The sequence below is a fragment of the Rhinopithecus roxellana genome, chromosome 20 (genome assembly GCF_007565055.1).
Source record: "Rhinopithecus roxellana isolate Shanxi Qingling chromosome 20, ASM756505v1, whole genome shotgun sequence".
Taxonomy (NCBI): domain Eukaryota; kingdom Metazoa; phylum Chordata; class Mammalia; order Primates; family Cercopithecidae; genus Rhinopithecus; species Rhinopithecus roxellana.
The window spans coordinates 293,506-307,903 of record NC_044568.1 but is presented as its reverse complement, the minus strand read 5'-3'; the positions used below and the strand labels follow the sequence as shown (position 1 = coordinate 307,903).

The window sequence follows — 14,398 nt, the reverse complement described above, 5'->3', positions numbered from 1 at the left end:
TGGAAGGGCAGGGAGGGCATTACCATTTGATTAGGAGGTGGTCTGAGGGAAGCTGATTGGATTTATGTGGAGACTTTGCTCTCATGTCCAACTGACTTCCTAACCCTGGGCTTTCTAGTCTTTCAGAATCCAACAGGCTGCATGAAGACCTGTCCCCTGATTGACTTGGAGGTGGACAATGGACCTGCGCAGGCAGGGACTGTGGCGCCATCTTTGCTTCATCAAGACTTGGCAGCCTTGGGTGAGGGCAGGTCCTTGTGGGGAGCAGGCACAGGATGGGTGCCAGTAGGAGAGCGAGCTGGTTCCCTTCGCGGAGCACGTGCCTGCTGCTGAGGGGGTCGAGATGGTTGTGAATAGGAAGAATGAGCTGGTTCCCTCTGGGGGCACGTACCTGCTGCTGAGGGAGTGAGTAGGGGAGTGAGTTGGTCCCCTCAGGAAGCACGTGTCTGCTACTGAGCGAGTCAAGATGAGTGTGAGTAGGGGAGTGAGCTGGACCCTCGGGGAACACGTGTCTGCTGCTGAGGGAGTCGGGATGGTTGTGAGTAGGAGAGTGAGCTGGTCCCCTCAGAAAGCACATACCTGCTGCTGAGGGAATCAAGGTGGTTGTGAGTAGGAGAGTGAGCTGGTTCCCTCAGGGAGCACGTACCTGCTGCTGAGGGAATCAGGTGTTCTGGGCAGTTGAGCGGGTCCCCCTTGCATATTAGTCACAGATTGGCCATGGATGAGTCGCATGACCTTCAGTAAGTTGCTTATTTGTCTAGATTTTCTGGATGTCCTAGAAAGGGTGGGTGTGGCATTACTCGCCATCTTGAAGCAGGTGGAGTTAATGTTATGCATGTCACTCCATTCCTTTCTTACAGGAATCAGTGATGCTCCTGTTACAGGCACGGTGAGGATGCTCTTCCCAGGGCCCAGAGAGAGAAGGGGAGGGTCTCAGACCTGCCCTTGTGAGGCAGCACTGCCTGGCGAGCAGAGAGGTGCTCCTGCACTGTCCCGGTGGAATCATGGCCTTGGAGGTCCAAAGTCTCTTCCTCACCCATACTGTCTGGCTGGTACCCCAGGGGAGACAGGTTACACCAGACTCCTGCTTCCTGGAGGTCTGCCCAGGAGCTGAGTGTGATCTTGCCCTTTCTTTCCCCTCTTGCCCCAAGAGATGTCACCAGCCTGGGCCACAGCAGCTTGGGTGGGCTCGGGAGAGCTGTGCCTTGGTTTTACTGTGGCTGATGGTCACTCATACCCTGGTCTTACTTTAGCCATTCCTGATTTGACAGGTTGCTGGTCAGAATTGCTGTGAGGAAAAGAGGAATCCCTCCTCCAGCACACTGCCAGGCGGTGGCGTTCAGAACCCTTCTGCAGACAGGAATTTGCTGGACCTCCTCTCACCACAGCCAGCTCCGGGCCCTCTGTGAGTCTTCTGGGCAAGGGGAGTGGGAGAGTGTGGCTCCTGAGTGCAGTTCCTTCTCATGGGACAAGGGCCAGAGAATGGTGCTCTAAGACAGCCTCTCGCCCTGGAGAAACATCTTTCTTTTTTTTTTTTTGAGACAGGGTCTCGCTCTATTGCCCAGGCTAGAGTGCAGTGGCACAATCTGGGCTCATTGACAACCTTTACCTCATGAGTTCAAGCGATTCTCCTGCCTCAGCCTCCCGAGTAACTGGGATTACAGGCACATGCCACCATGCCCAGATAATTTTTTTTTAAGTTGTAGTAGAAATGGGATTTCACCATGTTGGCCAGGCTGATCTCAAACTCCTGACCTCAGGTGATCCATCTGCCTGGCCGAGAATCATCTTTCTGTTGAAAGTTTAGGCGAGGTGCGGTGGCTCATGCCTTGTATGAGTTCGTTTTCACACTGCTGATAAAGACATACCCGAGACCGTGTAATTTAAAAACAAAAAGAGGTTTAATGGACTTATAGTTTCACGTGGTTGAAGAGGCCTCCCAATCATGGCGGAAGGCAAAAGGCATGTTTTCTTTCTTTTTTGTTTTTTTTTTTTTTTTGAGACGGAGTCTCGCTCTGTCACCCTGGGTGGAGTGCAGTGGTGCAATCTCAGCTCACTGCCACCTCTGCCTCCCGGGTTCAAGCGATTCTCTTGCCTCAACCTCCTGAGTAACTGGGATTACAGGCGTGTGCCACCACACCTGGTTAATTTTTTGTGTTTTTTTAGTAGAGATGGGGTTTCACCATGTTAGCCAGGATGGTCTTGATCTGCTGACCTCATAATCTGCCTGCCTCTGCCTCCCAAAGTGCTGGGATTATAAGTGTGAGCCATTGCACTCAGCCAAAAGGCATGTCTTATGTGGCAGCAGGCAAGAGAGAATGAGAGCCAAATGAAAAAGGGTTTCCCCTTATAAAACCGTCAGATCTCATGAGATTCACCATGAGAACAGTGTGGGGAAACTGCACCCATGATTCAGTTCTCTCCTAGAGGGTCCCTGCCACAACATGTGGGAATTGTGGGTGCTACAATTCAAGATGAGATTTAGGTGGGGACACAGCCAAACCATATCATACCTGTAATCCCAGCTCTTTGGGAGGCCAAGGCAGGTGGATCGCTTGAGCCCTGGAGTTCAAGACTAGCCTGGGATATATGGCAAAACCCCATCTCTATAAAAAACACAAAAATTAGCCAGGCGTAGTAGCTCATGCCTATAGTCCCAGCTCCTCAGGAGGCTGAGGTGGGAGGATGACTGGAGCCCGGAAAGTGGAGGCTGCAGTGAGCCATTACCATGCCACTGCATTCCAGCCTGGACAGCAGAGTGAGACCCTGTCTCAACAAAAGTTTAATATGCTGCTTCCCTTTTCTCATTTTACTCCCTTTCCTAGTCGTTGGAAAATACCTGCTTTGGCCAAGACATCTGAAAGGGGGTTTATTTAAGGACTAGGAATAATAGAACATGAGGTTTTTGCTGTTTGTTTTTGTTTTCCCTTCTAATAACCATGTAATTGAAGTTAAGTAAAATTTGATCCATAGAGAAATATACAACAAAGTGCAAAGTACCACTCCCTAAAAACAAGGTTGAATGTTCCTTCTTTGCTTTTTTTCTGTACATGTAGTGGTGCATTCTTGTGGCTTGTTACACAAACAGGATTTTAATTTACAAACTGCACTCCAGCGTGACCTTTTCATATCATATCTGTGATGCATTTCATATCAGTTTCTATAAATATGCCTCAGTCTTCTTAATAGCTACATTATAATTCATTGCATGGATGTATTTGATCATTTCCCTTTTGTGGACATTAACATAATTTCCAGTTTGGAGATGCTTAGGGGAGTGCCTTATAGTACAGATCCCTGAAGGGAGAGGTTCTCTAAGGTGTGAATGTAACAACATTTTCATAGATCCTGTCCCTTTGTCTCTGGAGAAGTGCAGCTTACCTTCACCCAAACAGCCTGAAAGTGCCTGTGTTCCTGATAGAAACCACCTGGCTCTGGCAGAAGTGGGATGTCCTGAGAGTTCATTCCCATTTGCCACCCAGAGGTCATTTCTTGCAGTCTTCTTTTTTTCAGCCACTTGGGCAGGGTGGGTTATTTCTTCTCGCGGGACTTTAGTTTTCTAAAATGTTTTCAGTTTGTGTCCCAAATGGACAGAATCATGGAGTGGATAGTAGCTGGTGTAATTTGTGTATCATCTGCCTGGCTCACGTCCCTCTGTGATCACACCTGGAAAACAACCTGCCTGAGCTACTTATTGTCAGGGACTGCCTGACAGGTACAACATGAACAACCCTCATAACAAAGGCTCTAGGTTATTGGGTTCTTATTATATGTGGACATTTTAAGTGCTTTTCTTTCTTTCTTTTTCTTTTTTTCCTGAGACGGAGTCTCGCTCTGTTGCCCAGGCTGGAGTGCAGTGGTATGATCTTAGCTCACCACAAGCATGCGCCACCACCACCTGGCTAATTTTTAATTTTTTTTTTTTTTTAATTTTTGTACTTTTAGTAGAAACTGGGTTTCACCATGTCGGCCAGGCTGGTCTTGAACTCCTGACCTCAAATGACCCACCTGCCTCAGCCTCCCAGAGTGCTGGGATTATAGGTGTGAGCCACCGCACCCAGCCTCTAAGTGCTTTTCACACATTGTCTCGTTTGAATCTTATAACAGCACTACGAGGTAAATTTTTTTTTTTTTTTTTTTTTTTGAGGCGGAGTCTCGCTCTGTCGCCCAGGCTGGAGTGCAGTGGCACAATCTCGGCTCACTGCAAGCTCCACCTCCCGGGTTCACGCCATTCTCCTGCCTCAGCCTCCCAAGTAGCTGGGACTACAGGCGCCCGCCACCTCACCCGGCTAGTTTTTTTGTATTTTTAGTAGAGACGGGGTTTCACCATGTTAGCCAGGATGGTCTCGATCTCCTGACCTCGTGATCCGCCCGTCTCGGCCTCCCAAAGTGCTGGGATTACAGGCTTGAGCCACTGCGCCCGGCCACTACGAGGTAAATTACTTCTGTTATTTCCATTTAACAGATGAGGAAGCTGAGGTACGAGTTTGATTACTTGACAAAAGTCATATAACATCTGGTACATTAGCTCACACCTGTAATCCCAGTACTTTGGGAGGCCGAGGTGGGCGAATCACCTGAGATCAAGAGTTCAAGACCAGCACGGCCAACGTGGTGAAACCCTGTCTCTAATAAAAATACAAAAATTAGCCAGGCGTGGTGGCAGGTGCCTGTAATCCCAGTTACTCGGGAGGCTGAGGCAGGAGAATCACTTGAGCCTGGGAGGCAGAGGTTGCAATGAGCCGAGGCAGTTCCACTACACTCCAGCCGGGGCAACAGAGCAAGACACTGTATCATCAAAAAAAAAAAAAGGCATATAACATCTAACTCTGTGTGTGTGTGTGTGTGTGTGTGTGTGTGTGTGTGTGTGTGTGTGTGTGTGATTTTTTTCCCCTTGTTCTTTAATAAGCCTAACCCAAATTCTAGGAAATCACTACAATTTTTGCTAGTCTTTGATATTTTTTATTTCTTTGTAGGAATTATGTTTCGCAGAAAAGTGTCCCCAAGGAAGTGCCCCCAGGTACTAAGTCCTCTCCAGGTTGGTCCTGGGAGGCTGGCCCGTTGGCTCCTTCCCCATCTTCACAGAATACACCTCTGGCTCAAGTGTTTGTCCCTTTGGAGTCTGTTAAGCCCAGTAAGTACAATTTTACTCCCCACCTTTTCTTTTTCCTGGGAATCTATTAGACTCCCAGCTTTTTCCACTCCAGTTTGGTAGAGGTAGCCCTTGAATTTGGTTGATGAATGGGAGAGATTTTGCATGAGGGCAAAAAGTAAGAGGTTGTGGCCAGGTATGGTGACTCATGCCTGTAATCCCAGCACTTTGGGAGGCTGAGGTGGGAGGATCACTTGAGGCCAGGAGTTTGAGACCTGCCTGGGCAAGATAGCCTTGTCTGTATTTGGGGGGGAAGAAAAAATGGGGAGGCCGAGGCAGGTGATCACTTGAGGCCAGGAGTTCGAGACCAGCCTGGCCAACATAACGAAGCCCTGTCTCTACAAAAAATACAAACATTAGCTGGGCGTGGTGGTGCATGCCTGTAGTCCCAGCTACTTGGGAGGCTGAGGCAGGAGAATTGCTTGAACCCAGGAGGTGGAGGTTGCAGTGAGCCAAGATCATGCTACCACACTCTAGCCTGAGTGACAAAGTGAGACTCCGTCTCCCAAAAAAAAAAGTTTGCTTCTTTGTCTTTTAGCTAATTTTCTTAGCCTTCCTTAATATTGACACTGTCAAGGATATGGGCAAGCCTTTAGGCACATAATGTTCATTGATTTGGGATTCAAGAAGGGAATGTTTAATGTGGCCTGAAATGACTGGCAAGAGGTAGAATTCAAATGAGTGGAAGAATTTGTCTAGTGATCCTCCTTCTCTAGGGATCCTCATTAAAGCAGAAAAGTGGATATTACCTCTGTTACAAAGGGAAGGAAATGGAAGGCTCAGCTAATCAAGGTGCCTACGGTCTCTACACTAGTATGCACAGCAGGACACAACTCAGGTCGTCTGTTCCAGGGCCTGGGCTCTTTAGCACAGAGCCCTCCTGTGGCTCTTTGTGATGAGGTTAGATTGCAGAGAGCCCTGAAAGCCGGGCAGACAAATTTATAAATAAACAGAATTGGTAAACAGTGGGAGCTCTTTGCACATTTCTTTATTGATTTTTGTTTTAAGAAATAATACATGTTCAGTGTTAATTTTCTGAATTCAATAATTGTACTGTAGTTACGATGTTAACATCTGGGGAAGCTACATGAAGGGTATATAGAAATTTTTCTATTAGTTTTATAACTTCTTATAAGTCTGAAATTATTACAAAGCAAACTTTAAAGAAGTTAAAAATACATGTTCAAAATGTAGAGTTTTATTAAAGACAGAATAGGCTGGACTCAGTGGCTCACGCGTGTAATGCCAGCACTTTGGGAGAACAAGACGGGCAGATCACTTGAGGTCAGGAGTTCAAGACCAGCCTGGCCAAAATGTTAAAACCCTAAAAATACAAAAATTAGCTGGGTGTGGTAGTGTGCACCTGTAATCCCCAGCTACTCGGGAGCCTGAGTCAGGAGCATCACCTGAACCCAGACGGCAGAGGTTGCAGTGAGCTGAGATCGTGCCATTGTGCTTCAGTCTGAGCAACAAAGAAGACTCTGTCTCAAAAAAAAAAAAAAAAAGGACTAGAAAAGTAAAATCATCTATACCATTACCAGCCAGAGATGGAAATTCTGTTCATGTCTTGATAGATTTTCTTCTTGTCTTATCATGTATGTGTATTTGTACATACATAGTTCTTAATAATTTTATACCACAGTGTGTACAGAGTGTTACTCTATTTACTGTTACTTTATATACCATTTTTATGCCCTTAGTTCTTTAAAAACGTGATTTTTATGAACTTATATGTATATATGCACCATTAAATAGAGGTACTGTAATCTGTTTATTCAGTATTTTATTTTATTTTTTATTTTATTTTATTTTATTGTTGAGACAAGGTCTGGCCCTATCATCCAGGCTATGGTGCAGTGGTGCCATCTCAGCTTACTACAACCTCCGTCCTCCAGGCTCAAGCCATCCTCTCACCTTGGCCTCCCAAGTAGCTGGGACTACAGGCATGTGCCACTATGTCTGGCTTATTCAGTCCTTCTCTGAAGGTCAATTTCTTTCTACCTGTTTGCTGTTAAAAACAGGGCTACAGGCCAGGTGTGGTGGCTCATGCCTGTAATCCCAGCACTTTGGGAGGCCAAGGCGGGTGGAGCACCTGAGGTCAGGAGTTCGAGACCAACCTGGCCAACATAGTGAAACCCTGTCTCTACTAAAAAATACAAAAAAAATTAGCCAGGCGTGGTGGTGGGCACCTGTAGTCCCAGCCACTTGGGAGGGTGAGGCAAGAGAATCGCTTGAACCTGGGAGGCAGAGGTTGCAGTGAGCTGAGATCGCGCCACTATACTCCAGCCTGGGTAACACAGTGAGACTCTGTCTTTAAAAAAAAAAAAAAAACAAAAAACAGGGCTACAAAGAACATCTTTGGATGCCTTTCTTTATACCTTTCTTTTATACCTTCCTGATTATTAGGCGATCATAATACCAGTGAAATGCCACATGTAGACATTTAAAATTCTGATCTGCATTACCAATTTCCCTCCTGAAAAGGTTGCTTTTTTCCCCATACTCTTGCCACCATACCCCACTGATATTTTCAGTCTCTTAAATCTTTGGTAGTTTCATTGTTAAACTGTGTTTTAATTTTAATTTTTTTTTTTTTTTTTTGAAATGGAGTCTCACTCTGTCGCCCAGGCTGGAGTGCAGTGGCTGGATCTCAGCTCACCGCAAGCTCTGCCTCCTGGGTTTACGCCATTCTCCTGCCTCAGCCTCCCGAGTAGCTGGGACTACAGGCGCCCGCCGCCTCGCCCAGCTAGTTTTTTTGTATTTTTTGGTAGAGACGGGGTTTCACCGTGTTAGCCAGGATGGTCTCGATCTCCTGACCCTGTGATCCGCCCATCTCGGCCTCCCAAAGTGCTGGGATTACAGGCTTGAGCCACCGCGCCCGGCCAAAAAATGTGATTTTTAATAACTGGTGGTGTGTCTGATGGTTGAATGGTGGGGAGAGGTCAGTTTGGAGGGTCATAGGAGTCCAGCTGGAGTCATGAGGACTTGGATTATTGTAGTGCAGAGGAATTCAGTCCTGGACATGTTCTGCATGGAGAAGCAGTAGCATCTGGGGATAACATGTACATCTCTTTCCAGCCTGGCTGTCTGGGGGGTTTTGAAGTGGTGGTAACCCTTCTGCTCGTGCCCTCTCTACCAGGCAGCCTGCCACCTCTCATCGTGTATGACCGGAACGGATTCAGAATTCTGCTCCACTTCTCCCAGACGGGAGCCCCTGGGCACCCAGAGGTACAGGTGCTGCTCTTGACCATGATGAGCACGGCTCCCCAGCCTGTCTGGGATATCATGTTTCAAGTGGCTGTGCCAAAGGTGAGTCATCTGTTGTGGATTTCTCAATAATGGCTGAGTGCCAAGTTCTTTGCTGGGACTTACCTGTCGAGTGTCAAGGAAAGAATCTTCACTCAAACTAACTGAAGATAAAGTGGGAATGTAATGGCTTACCTGACTGGGGATTCCTGAATATCTGGCTTCAGATATGAGTGGATCCAGATAGGTTCTTAAACGATGCCTTAAGAGTCTGTCTGTATCTCTTGACTCTGCTTTTCTTTGTCTCCATTCTGACAGTTTCTCCACAAAGCAGGAAAGTGGCTACCCACAACTCCAGGGTTGCATGGTCCTTAACTCTCTTTATCTCAGAAACTCTCACCAGGCATGAAGCATGTATACTGATTACCCAGGAAAGGGCTCTGATTGGCCTTGTTGGTCTTACTTCCATACCTTGGACCAGGAACTTGTGTCCTGGGATATGAGGCACTTGGCCAATGTGAGCTAACATATCCACCCCTTTTCAAAGGAAGTGGGGCCCTACTGCTTCACAGCCACCCCACAGTCACAGGGGAAGGGGCCCGTCCTGAAAGGAAAAGATTCAAGACAGACAAAAATATGACATGCAGTCTCTACTTCTCATGGTAGTCCTGTAGGGAATGTTCTGCTACTACCTGTTGTATAAGTTAACCCAAGGCTCAGAAATTAAATATTTTACTCAAGGTCACAGAGCTAGTGAGAAGCAGTTAGAATTCAACCCAAGATGTGCCCTGGCTGTTGATGTTGCTTCTCAGATGCCAGTTATTGACCACACAACTCCAGATCCATTCTGTGTGTGGAAGGAAAGGGCTCTTAGATCCTTTTAACAATTAGTGGGAGTCTGTCTGCTTGGGCTCCCATAGGTGCCTTGGGGTACCACGTCTAAGAGGGCCATTTCCTCTTGGAGGGGTGTTGGGGAGGTCCAGCTGCCCCTCACCTGATCTTTATCCTGGAAGCTGTGGTTAGGAATGAGTTACATGTTGGTTTTCTTCCCCCATAGTCAATGAGAGTGAAGCTGCAGCCGGCATCCAGCTCCAAGCTTCCTGCATTCAGTCCTTTGATGCCTCCAGCTGTGATATCTCAGATGCTGCTGCTTGACAATCCACACAAAGTATGTTCCAGTGTCTGTGGTAGCAGGGAGATGGGGGCCCCTGAACTGTAAGGGGAGGTAACTTTGTGGGTAGACAGAGGCACATTGAGGCCTTGCTCTAAACTCTCTGGTTTGCCAGGTGCAGTGGTTCACCCAAGTAACCCCAGCACTTTGGGAGGCTGAGGCAGGGGACACCCTGAGGTCAGGAGTTTGAGACCAGCCTGGCCAACATGGTAAAACCCCATCTCTACTAAAAATAGAAAAATTAGCTGGGTGTGATGGCATGCGCCTTTAGTTCTAGCTACTTAGGAGGCTGAGGCAGGAGAGTCGCTTGAACCCAGGAGGTGGACATTGCAGTGAGCCAAGATTGCACTACTGCACTCCTGGGCAACAGAGCAAGACTCCATCTCAAAAAAAATAAAGTCGGCCGGGTGCAGTGGCTCATGCCTGTAATCCCAGCACTTTGGGAGGCTGAGGCAGATGGATCACGAGGGTCAAGAGATCGAGACCATCCTGGCCAACATGGTGAAACCCCATCTCTACTGAAAATACAAAAATTAGCTGGGCATGGTGTCGCACACCTGTAGTCTCAGCTACTCAGGGGGCTGAGGCAGGAGAATTGCTTGAACCCAGGAGGCAGAGGTTGCAGTGAGCCGAGATCGCACCATTGCACTCCAGCCTGGTGACAGAGTGAGATTCCATCAGATAGATAGATTAGATAGATAGATAGATAGATAGATAGATAGATAGATAGATAGATAGATAGATAGATAGATAGGAGAAAGAGAGAAAAGAAAAGAAGAAGAGAGAGAGAGGAAAAAAAGAAAAAGGAAAGAAAGAAGAAAGCCAGTCTCTGATTTGGTTGGGTGGTAGGGGTATATGTGGAATATCCCTCACTGGAGTCTGTCTTTGGGGCTCATTGAAGGAAGATCAGATGGATTGTCATAGCTGGGGACCAAGGGAGGGACACATGAACTCTCCCTAATCCTCTGGAATCCTCTGAAAGGGCAAGGCCTGTCTTCCTAAGCTGGTCTCTGAATTGCAGGCCATCTCAGGATTTCAGGACTGCAGAAGTATCCAAGGGTTCCCAGGATATGTGCCTATTTCCCCTTGTTTGTAGTCCCAAAGAGAGTATCCTAGGTATTTTGTGTCAGAATTGTTTGAAGCACTCACTTGACTTAACATGGTCACCCTGTTCCTGGGTTGCTCTCCACTGATTTAACATCTTCTGTCTCTTCTATCCCAGGAACCTATCCGCTTACGGTACAAGCTGACATTCAACCAAGGTGGACAGCCTTTCAGCGAAGTAGGAGAAGTGAAAGACTTTCCAGACCTGGCTGTCTTGGGTGCAGCCTAACTTTTCGCAAGACAGACCCTTCATTTCAAGCTTAGGCTGGCGTTACTTTTGCTGTCAAGTCGGGACTAATGGTGTTTCAGTGCAGAGTGCCAAGAGTCCTATCCTGACGTCAGGCTCTGGGTGTCAACCTCTGACTTATTCTGCAGATGCTGTGTGTGTGTGTGTGTCTGTGTGTCTGTGTGTGTTTGGAGAGAGGGTGGTAGCGCAGGGCTTGGGATATCGGCAGTGTGGGAAATGTGATGCATTTCTCATCATCATCATCTCTGCTACAGTCATGTTTCTGCATGTCAGCAAGCAACACTGTCCCTGCCTCAGGTTGGAGGTTTTATCAGCCAAAGTGTTTTTTTCATGTATTGTTCGTTCCATTCATCCACTCTGTGCCTTGTCAGCCTTTGAAAGTCTTGGTTGCTCCCAGGCTGCTGTTCTCAGGGACCTTAAAAGGGACCTGGTTAGTCTTGGGGCAGAGAGTATCTTCTTGGGCACTCTCTTCCAAGAAAGACCTTGTCTCCATTTTCATTAGACAGTGCTTCTTGTGTGTGTTCTGGAAGATCTTCTAAATGGAGTGCACTGTTCCCAGGCGAGTGGCTGCCAACAGACCTGAGGACCACACTTGGGGGACCAATCATGTCCTTCACCACTGTGCCTTAGAATCGTCCCTGGACAGGCCTTCTGGGCAGAGGGGAAAGCAGCTCCCAGGCCTTATTCAGGCCTCAGGGTTGGGCAGCCAGTCTGGGCCCTTCTCAGGATCCTCATCTCCATCCTCATTCTCTTCCTTCACGGCATTTACTCGGAGCTCTTTGTGACACACCATGTCGGTCATGGTGAATCGGCCAACAGCCAGCCCTTGCCAGCTGACGTCACAGTCTAAGATGGGGAACTGTGGTACAGATAGACATGAAGAGAGCTTAGCAATGATTGAGGTGGTGACTAAATATACAGTCATTAAATAAATACCATGTAGCAAATGTACCTTGTGGAGTGTTGAGTAAGTGGAAAATGGAAAGCCAGTTGCATTTAGAGATGATAGGCCTAAAGGGAACTGTCTTCTGTCGAGAAGTAAAGGAAACTTCCTGAAGGATGTAGAAACTTAACTGCCTCAGTGAAGAGAACCTGAAGATCTGAGGCAAGCTGGACAGGAGAGGTGGATATTTGTTGAAGGAAAAATTCAACTTTATAATCAGTTCCCATTTAGTGAGCACCTACTGTGTGCTAGGAACTTGAATGTGTATTTTTGACAAGTCTTGCTTGGCCTGATGGGTGAGAGAAGGAACCTGAGCCTGGCTGAGATGTCCAGGTGGAGGGCTTTGAAGTCTAAGCAGCTGAACTGGCTGGGTGGGTTTCTACCTCCGAAACTGCAAGGCTTGTTTGGAGTTGTGTCTTAATCACAATATCTGATATTTTTACAGTCTGATCTTTTGGCTTCTACATATAGTGGAAATCTGCCAACACTAATTGGTGGAGGTGGGAACTGTAAAAGATCAAGTATGCTAATTTTAAGCAAATGTAAAAACTCATAAAACAGATAAACAGTGGGGTGATTTCATTTGCCATACTTCACATAAGACAAATTTTAATCTAAAAGTACTTGCTTGTGTTCTGTGTGCCTTTTTTTTTTTTTTTCCTGTTTTTTGAGGCCACTCTGTCACCCAGGCTGGAGTACAGTGGTACAATCTCAGCTCACTGCAATCTCTGCCTACCAGGTTCAAGTGATTCTCGTGCCTCAGCCTCCCAAGTAGCTGGGACTACAGGTGTGAGCCACCACGCCCAGCTAGTTTTTGTATTTTTAGTAGAGATGGGGTTTCACCACGTTGGCCAGGCTGTTCTCAAACTCCTGACCTCAGGTGATCTGCCCACCTCGGCCTCCCAGAGTGCTGGGAGTATAGGCGTGAGCCACCACACCTGGCCTCTGTGTAGTTTTTATAGGCTCTGTTGCTGTTGCATAGTCTTGAAGAGGTACCCATCATAATGACAGCATCTCCCTCTGAAGGGTTTTGGTCAAAATGGGTGAATGAGACTTACACATAAAGACAGGCTTTCTCCCCTATAGTTCAGAGGTGAACTCACACGTGTGTACCTGAACATTCTTGCTTTTCAGGAGACAGACTCCCAGTGGTACTTCCTATGCTTAGGTGTTGGACAGGATAGGTGTGGGAGGAGAGAAGGCAGGCTGCTGTCCTGAAAGTGGCTGTGGTTTATGTTATCACTTCCTTCTAATCAGCAAGTCCAGTGGCCACTCACAGCCCACCTCCTACCTCTTCATTCACTCAACAAGTAGTGGCTCACGCCTATAATCCCAGCATTTTGGGAGGCTGAGTGGGATGACCGCTTGAGCCCAGGATTTCAAGTCCAGCCTGGGCTACATAGTGACACCTCGTCTCTGTTTTTTAAAGAACTAGTTTTTGACCAGCTACCCTGAGCCAGGGCACCACCCTGAAGGAGCTTCTCTTCCTCTGGGGAGAAGCAAATTCATGATGTGTGTGCTGGAGATCTGGCACTCATGGCCAGTGCTTTCCAGTATCCTGAACTCTTCAGGGGTCCTGTTGACCCCTATTTCGTGACCTACCTCTGTGAGTGCTCTTTTTCCTCTGTCTTGTAAGTGTGGTGGTTTTCCAGAGTCCAATCCTCAGGACTTTCCCATCCACACAGAGGCCTGGTAGTCAGGCGACTCTAAACCATTAGATGGATTGTAGACCTCTCTCAAGCTGCCACCTGCTTGCTGTCCCCAGATGATATTTCAGTCTGTCAGTGGATATATGTATCTGGAGGTTCCACTGTTGCTTCAATCTCAGTTACTTAGAATGGAACACAGAGAGTCCTGCCCCCTTTCCACCTACATGCTCTTACTTGAAAGGACCTGAGACTTATTGGGTCCCTGATTCCTGCTTCATCTGTTTCTGCGGAATGGTTGTATGTCAAGTGGCCTGTTTCCTAAATAATCCCACATCATGTCCTCCCTGCACTTACATTGCCACTGCTCTGGTGTGGGCTTTTTTGGCGGGGGGATGGGGGAGACAATGCCTCTGTCCCAATGCTGAGTACCAGCTCTGGTTCTTGCCACTACCGGAGTTCTCTAGCAAATCTGAGCATCTGACCGGGTGAAAAATTCTGAATGGCTTCCTGATGCCTAACTTTATGGGATCAAATTCAAGTTGCACGCTGACACTCAGTGCCCTTCTGGTATCATCTGCCAAGACCAGGGCCTGCTTCACCATAACCGCAATAAAGTCCTTTCAAGCCCTGATAATGCCATGTTTTGTCATAACCTTTTGCCTACATATGCTGCAGTTAATTACTCTTCCTGTTATCTTCCACGACCTGGGCAAAATGTTTCCTTATCTGTGAGCCACTCTGAACACAAATAGGTCATGAAAATAGTGTTGAAAACAGAATAAATGACAACCAAAAGAAAAGCGAATATTACCTAGTACAAATAGTGTAAATTAAGACAGCAAATGTTAAAGGTAGAAAGCAAAGGCAATATTCTAGAATACAAATA

General features: G+C 47.1%; 1 protein-coding gene across 3 annotated transcripts in view; it reads left to right on the top strand.

Annotated features, from left to right (window-relative positions):
• Positions 1–14,143, top strand: part of GGA2 (golgi associated, gamma adaptin ear containing, ARF binding protein 2) — a 44,926-nt gene extending 30,783 nt beyond the window's left edge. For all 3 annotated transcript variants that reach the window (XM_030924805.1, XM_030924806.1, XM_030924807.1), the window contains 7 exons: positions 119–241; positions 861–889; positions 1,272–1,405; positions 4,977–5,134; positions 8,292–8,461; positions 9,456–9,566; positions 10,792–14,143. In XM_030924805.1, the coding sequence (XP_030780665.1) occupies positions 119–241; positions 861–889; positions 1,272–1,405; positions 4,977–5,134; positions 8,292–8,461; positions 9,456–9,566; positions 10,792–10,902 (836 nt within the window). In that variant the 3' untranslated portion in view covers positions 10,903–14,143. The remainder of the gene's footprint in view (positions 1–118; positions 242–860; positions 890–1,271; positions 1,406–4,976; positions 5,135–8,291; positions 8,462–9,455; positions 9,567–10,791) is intronic.
• Positions 14,144–14,398: the final 255 nt, after the last annotated feature.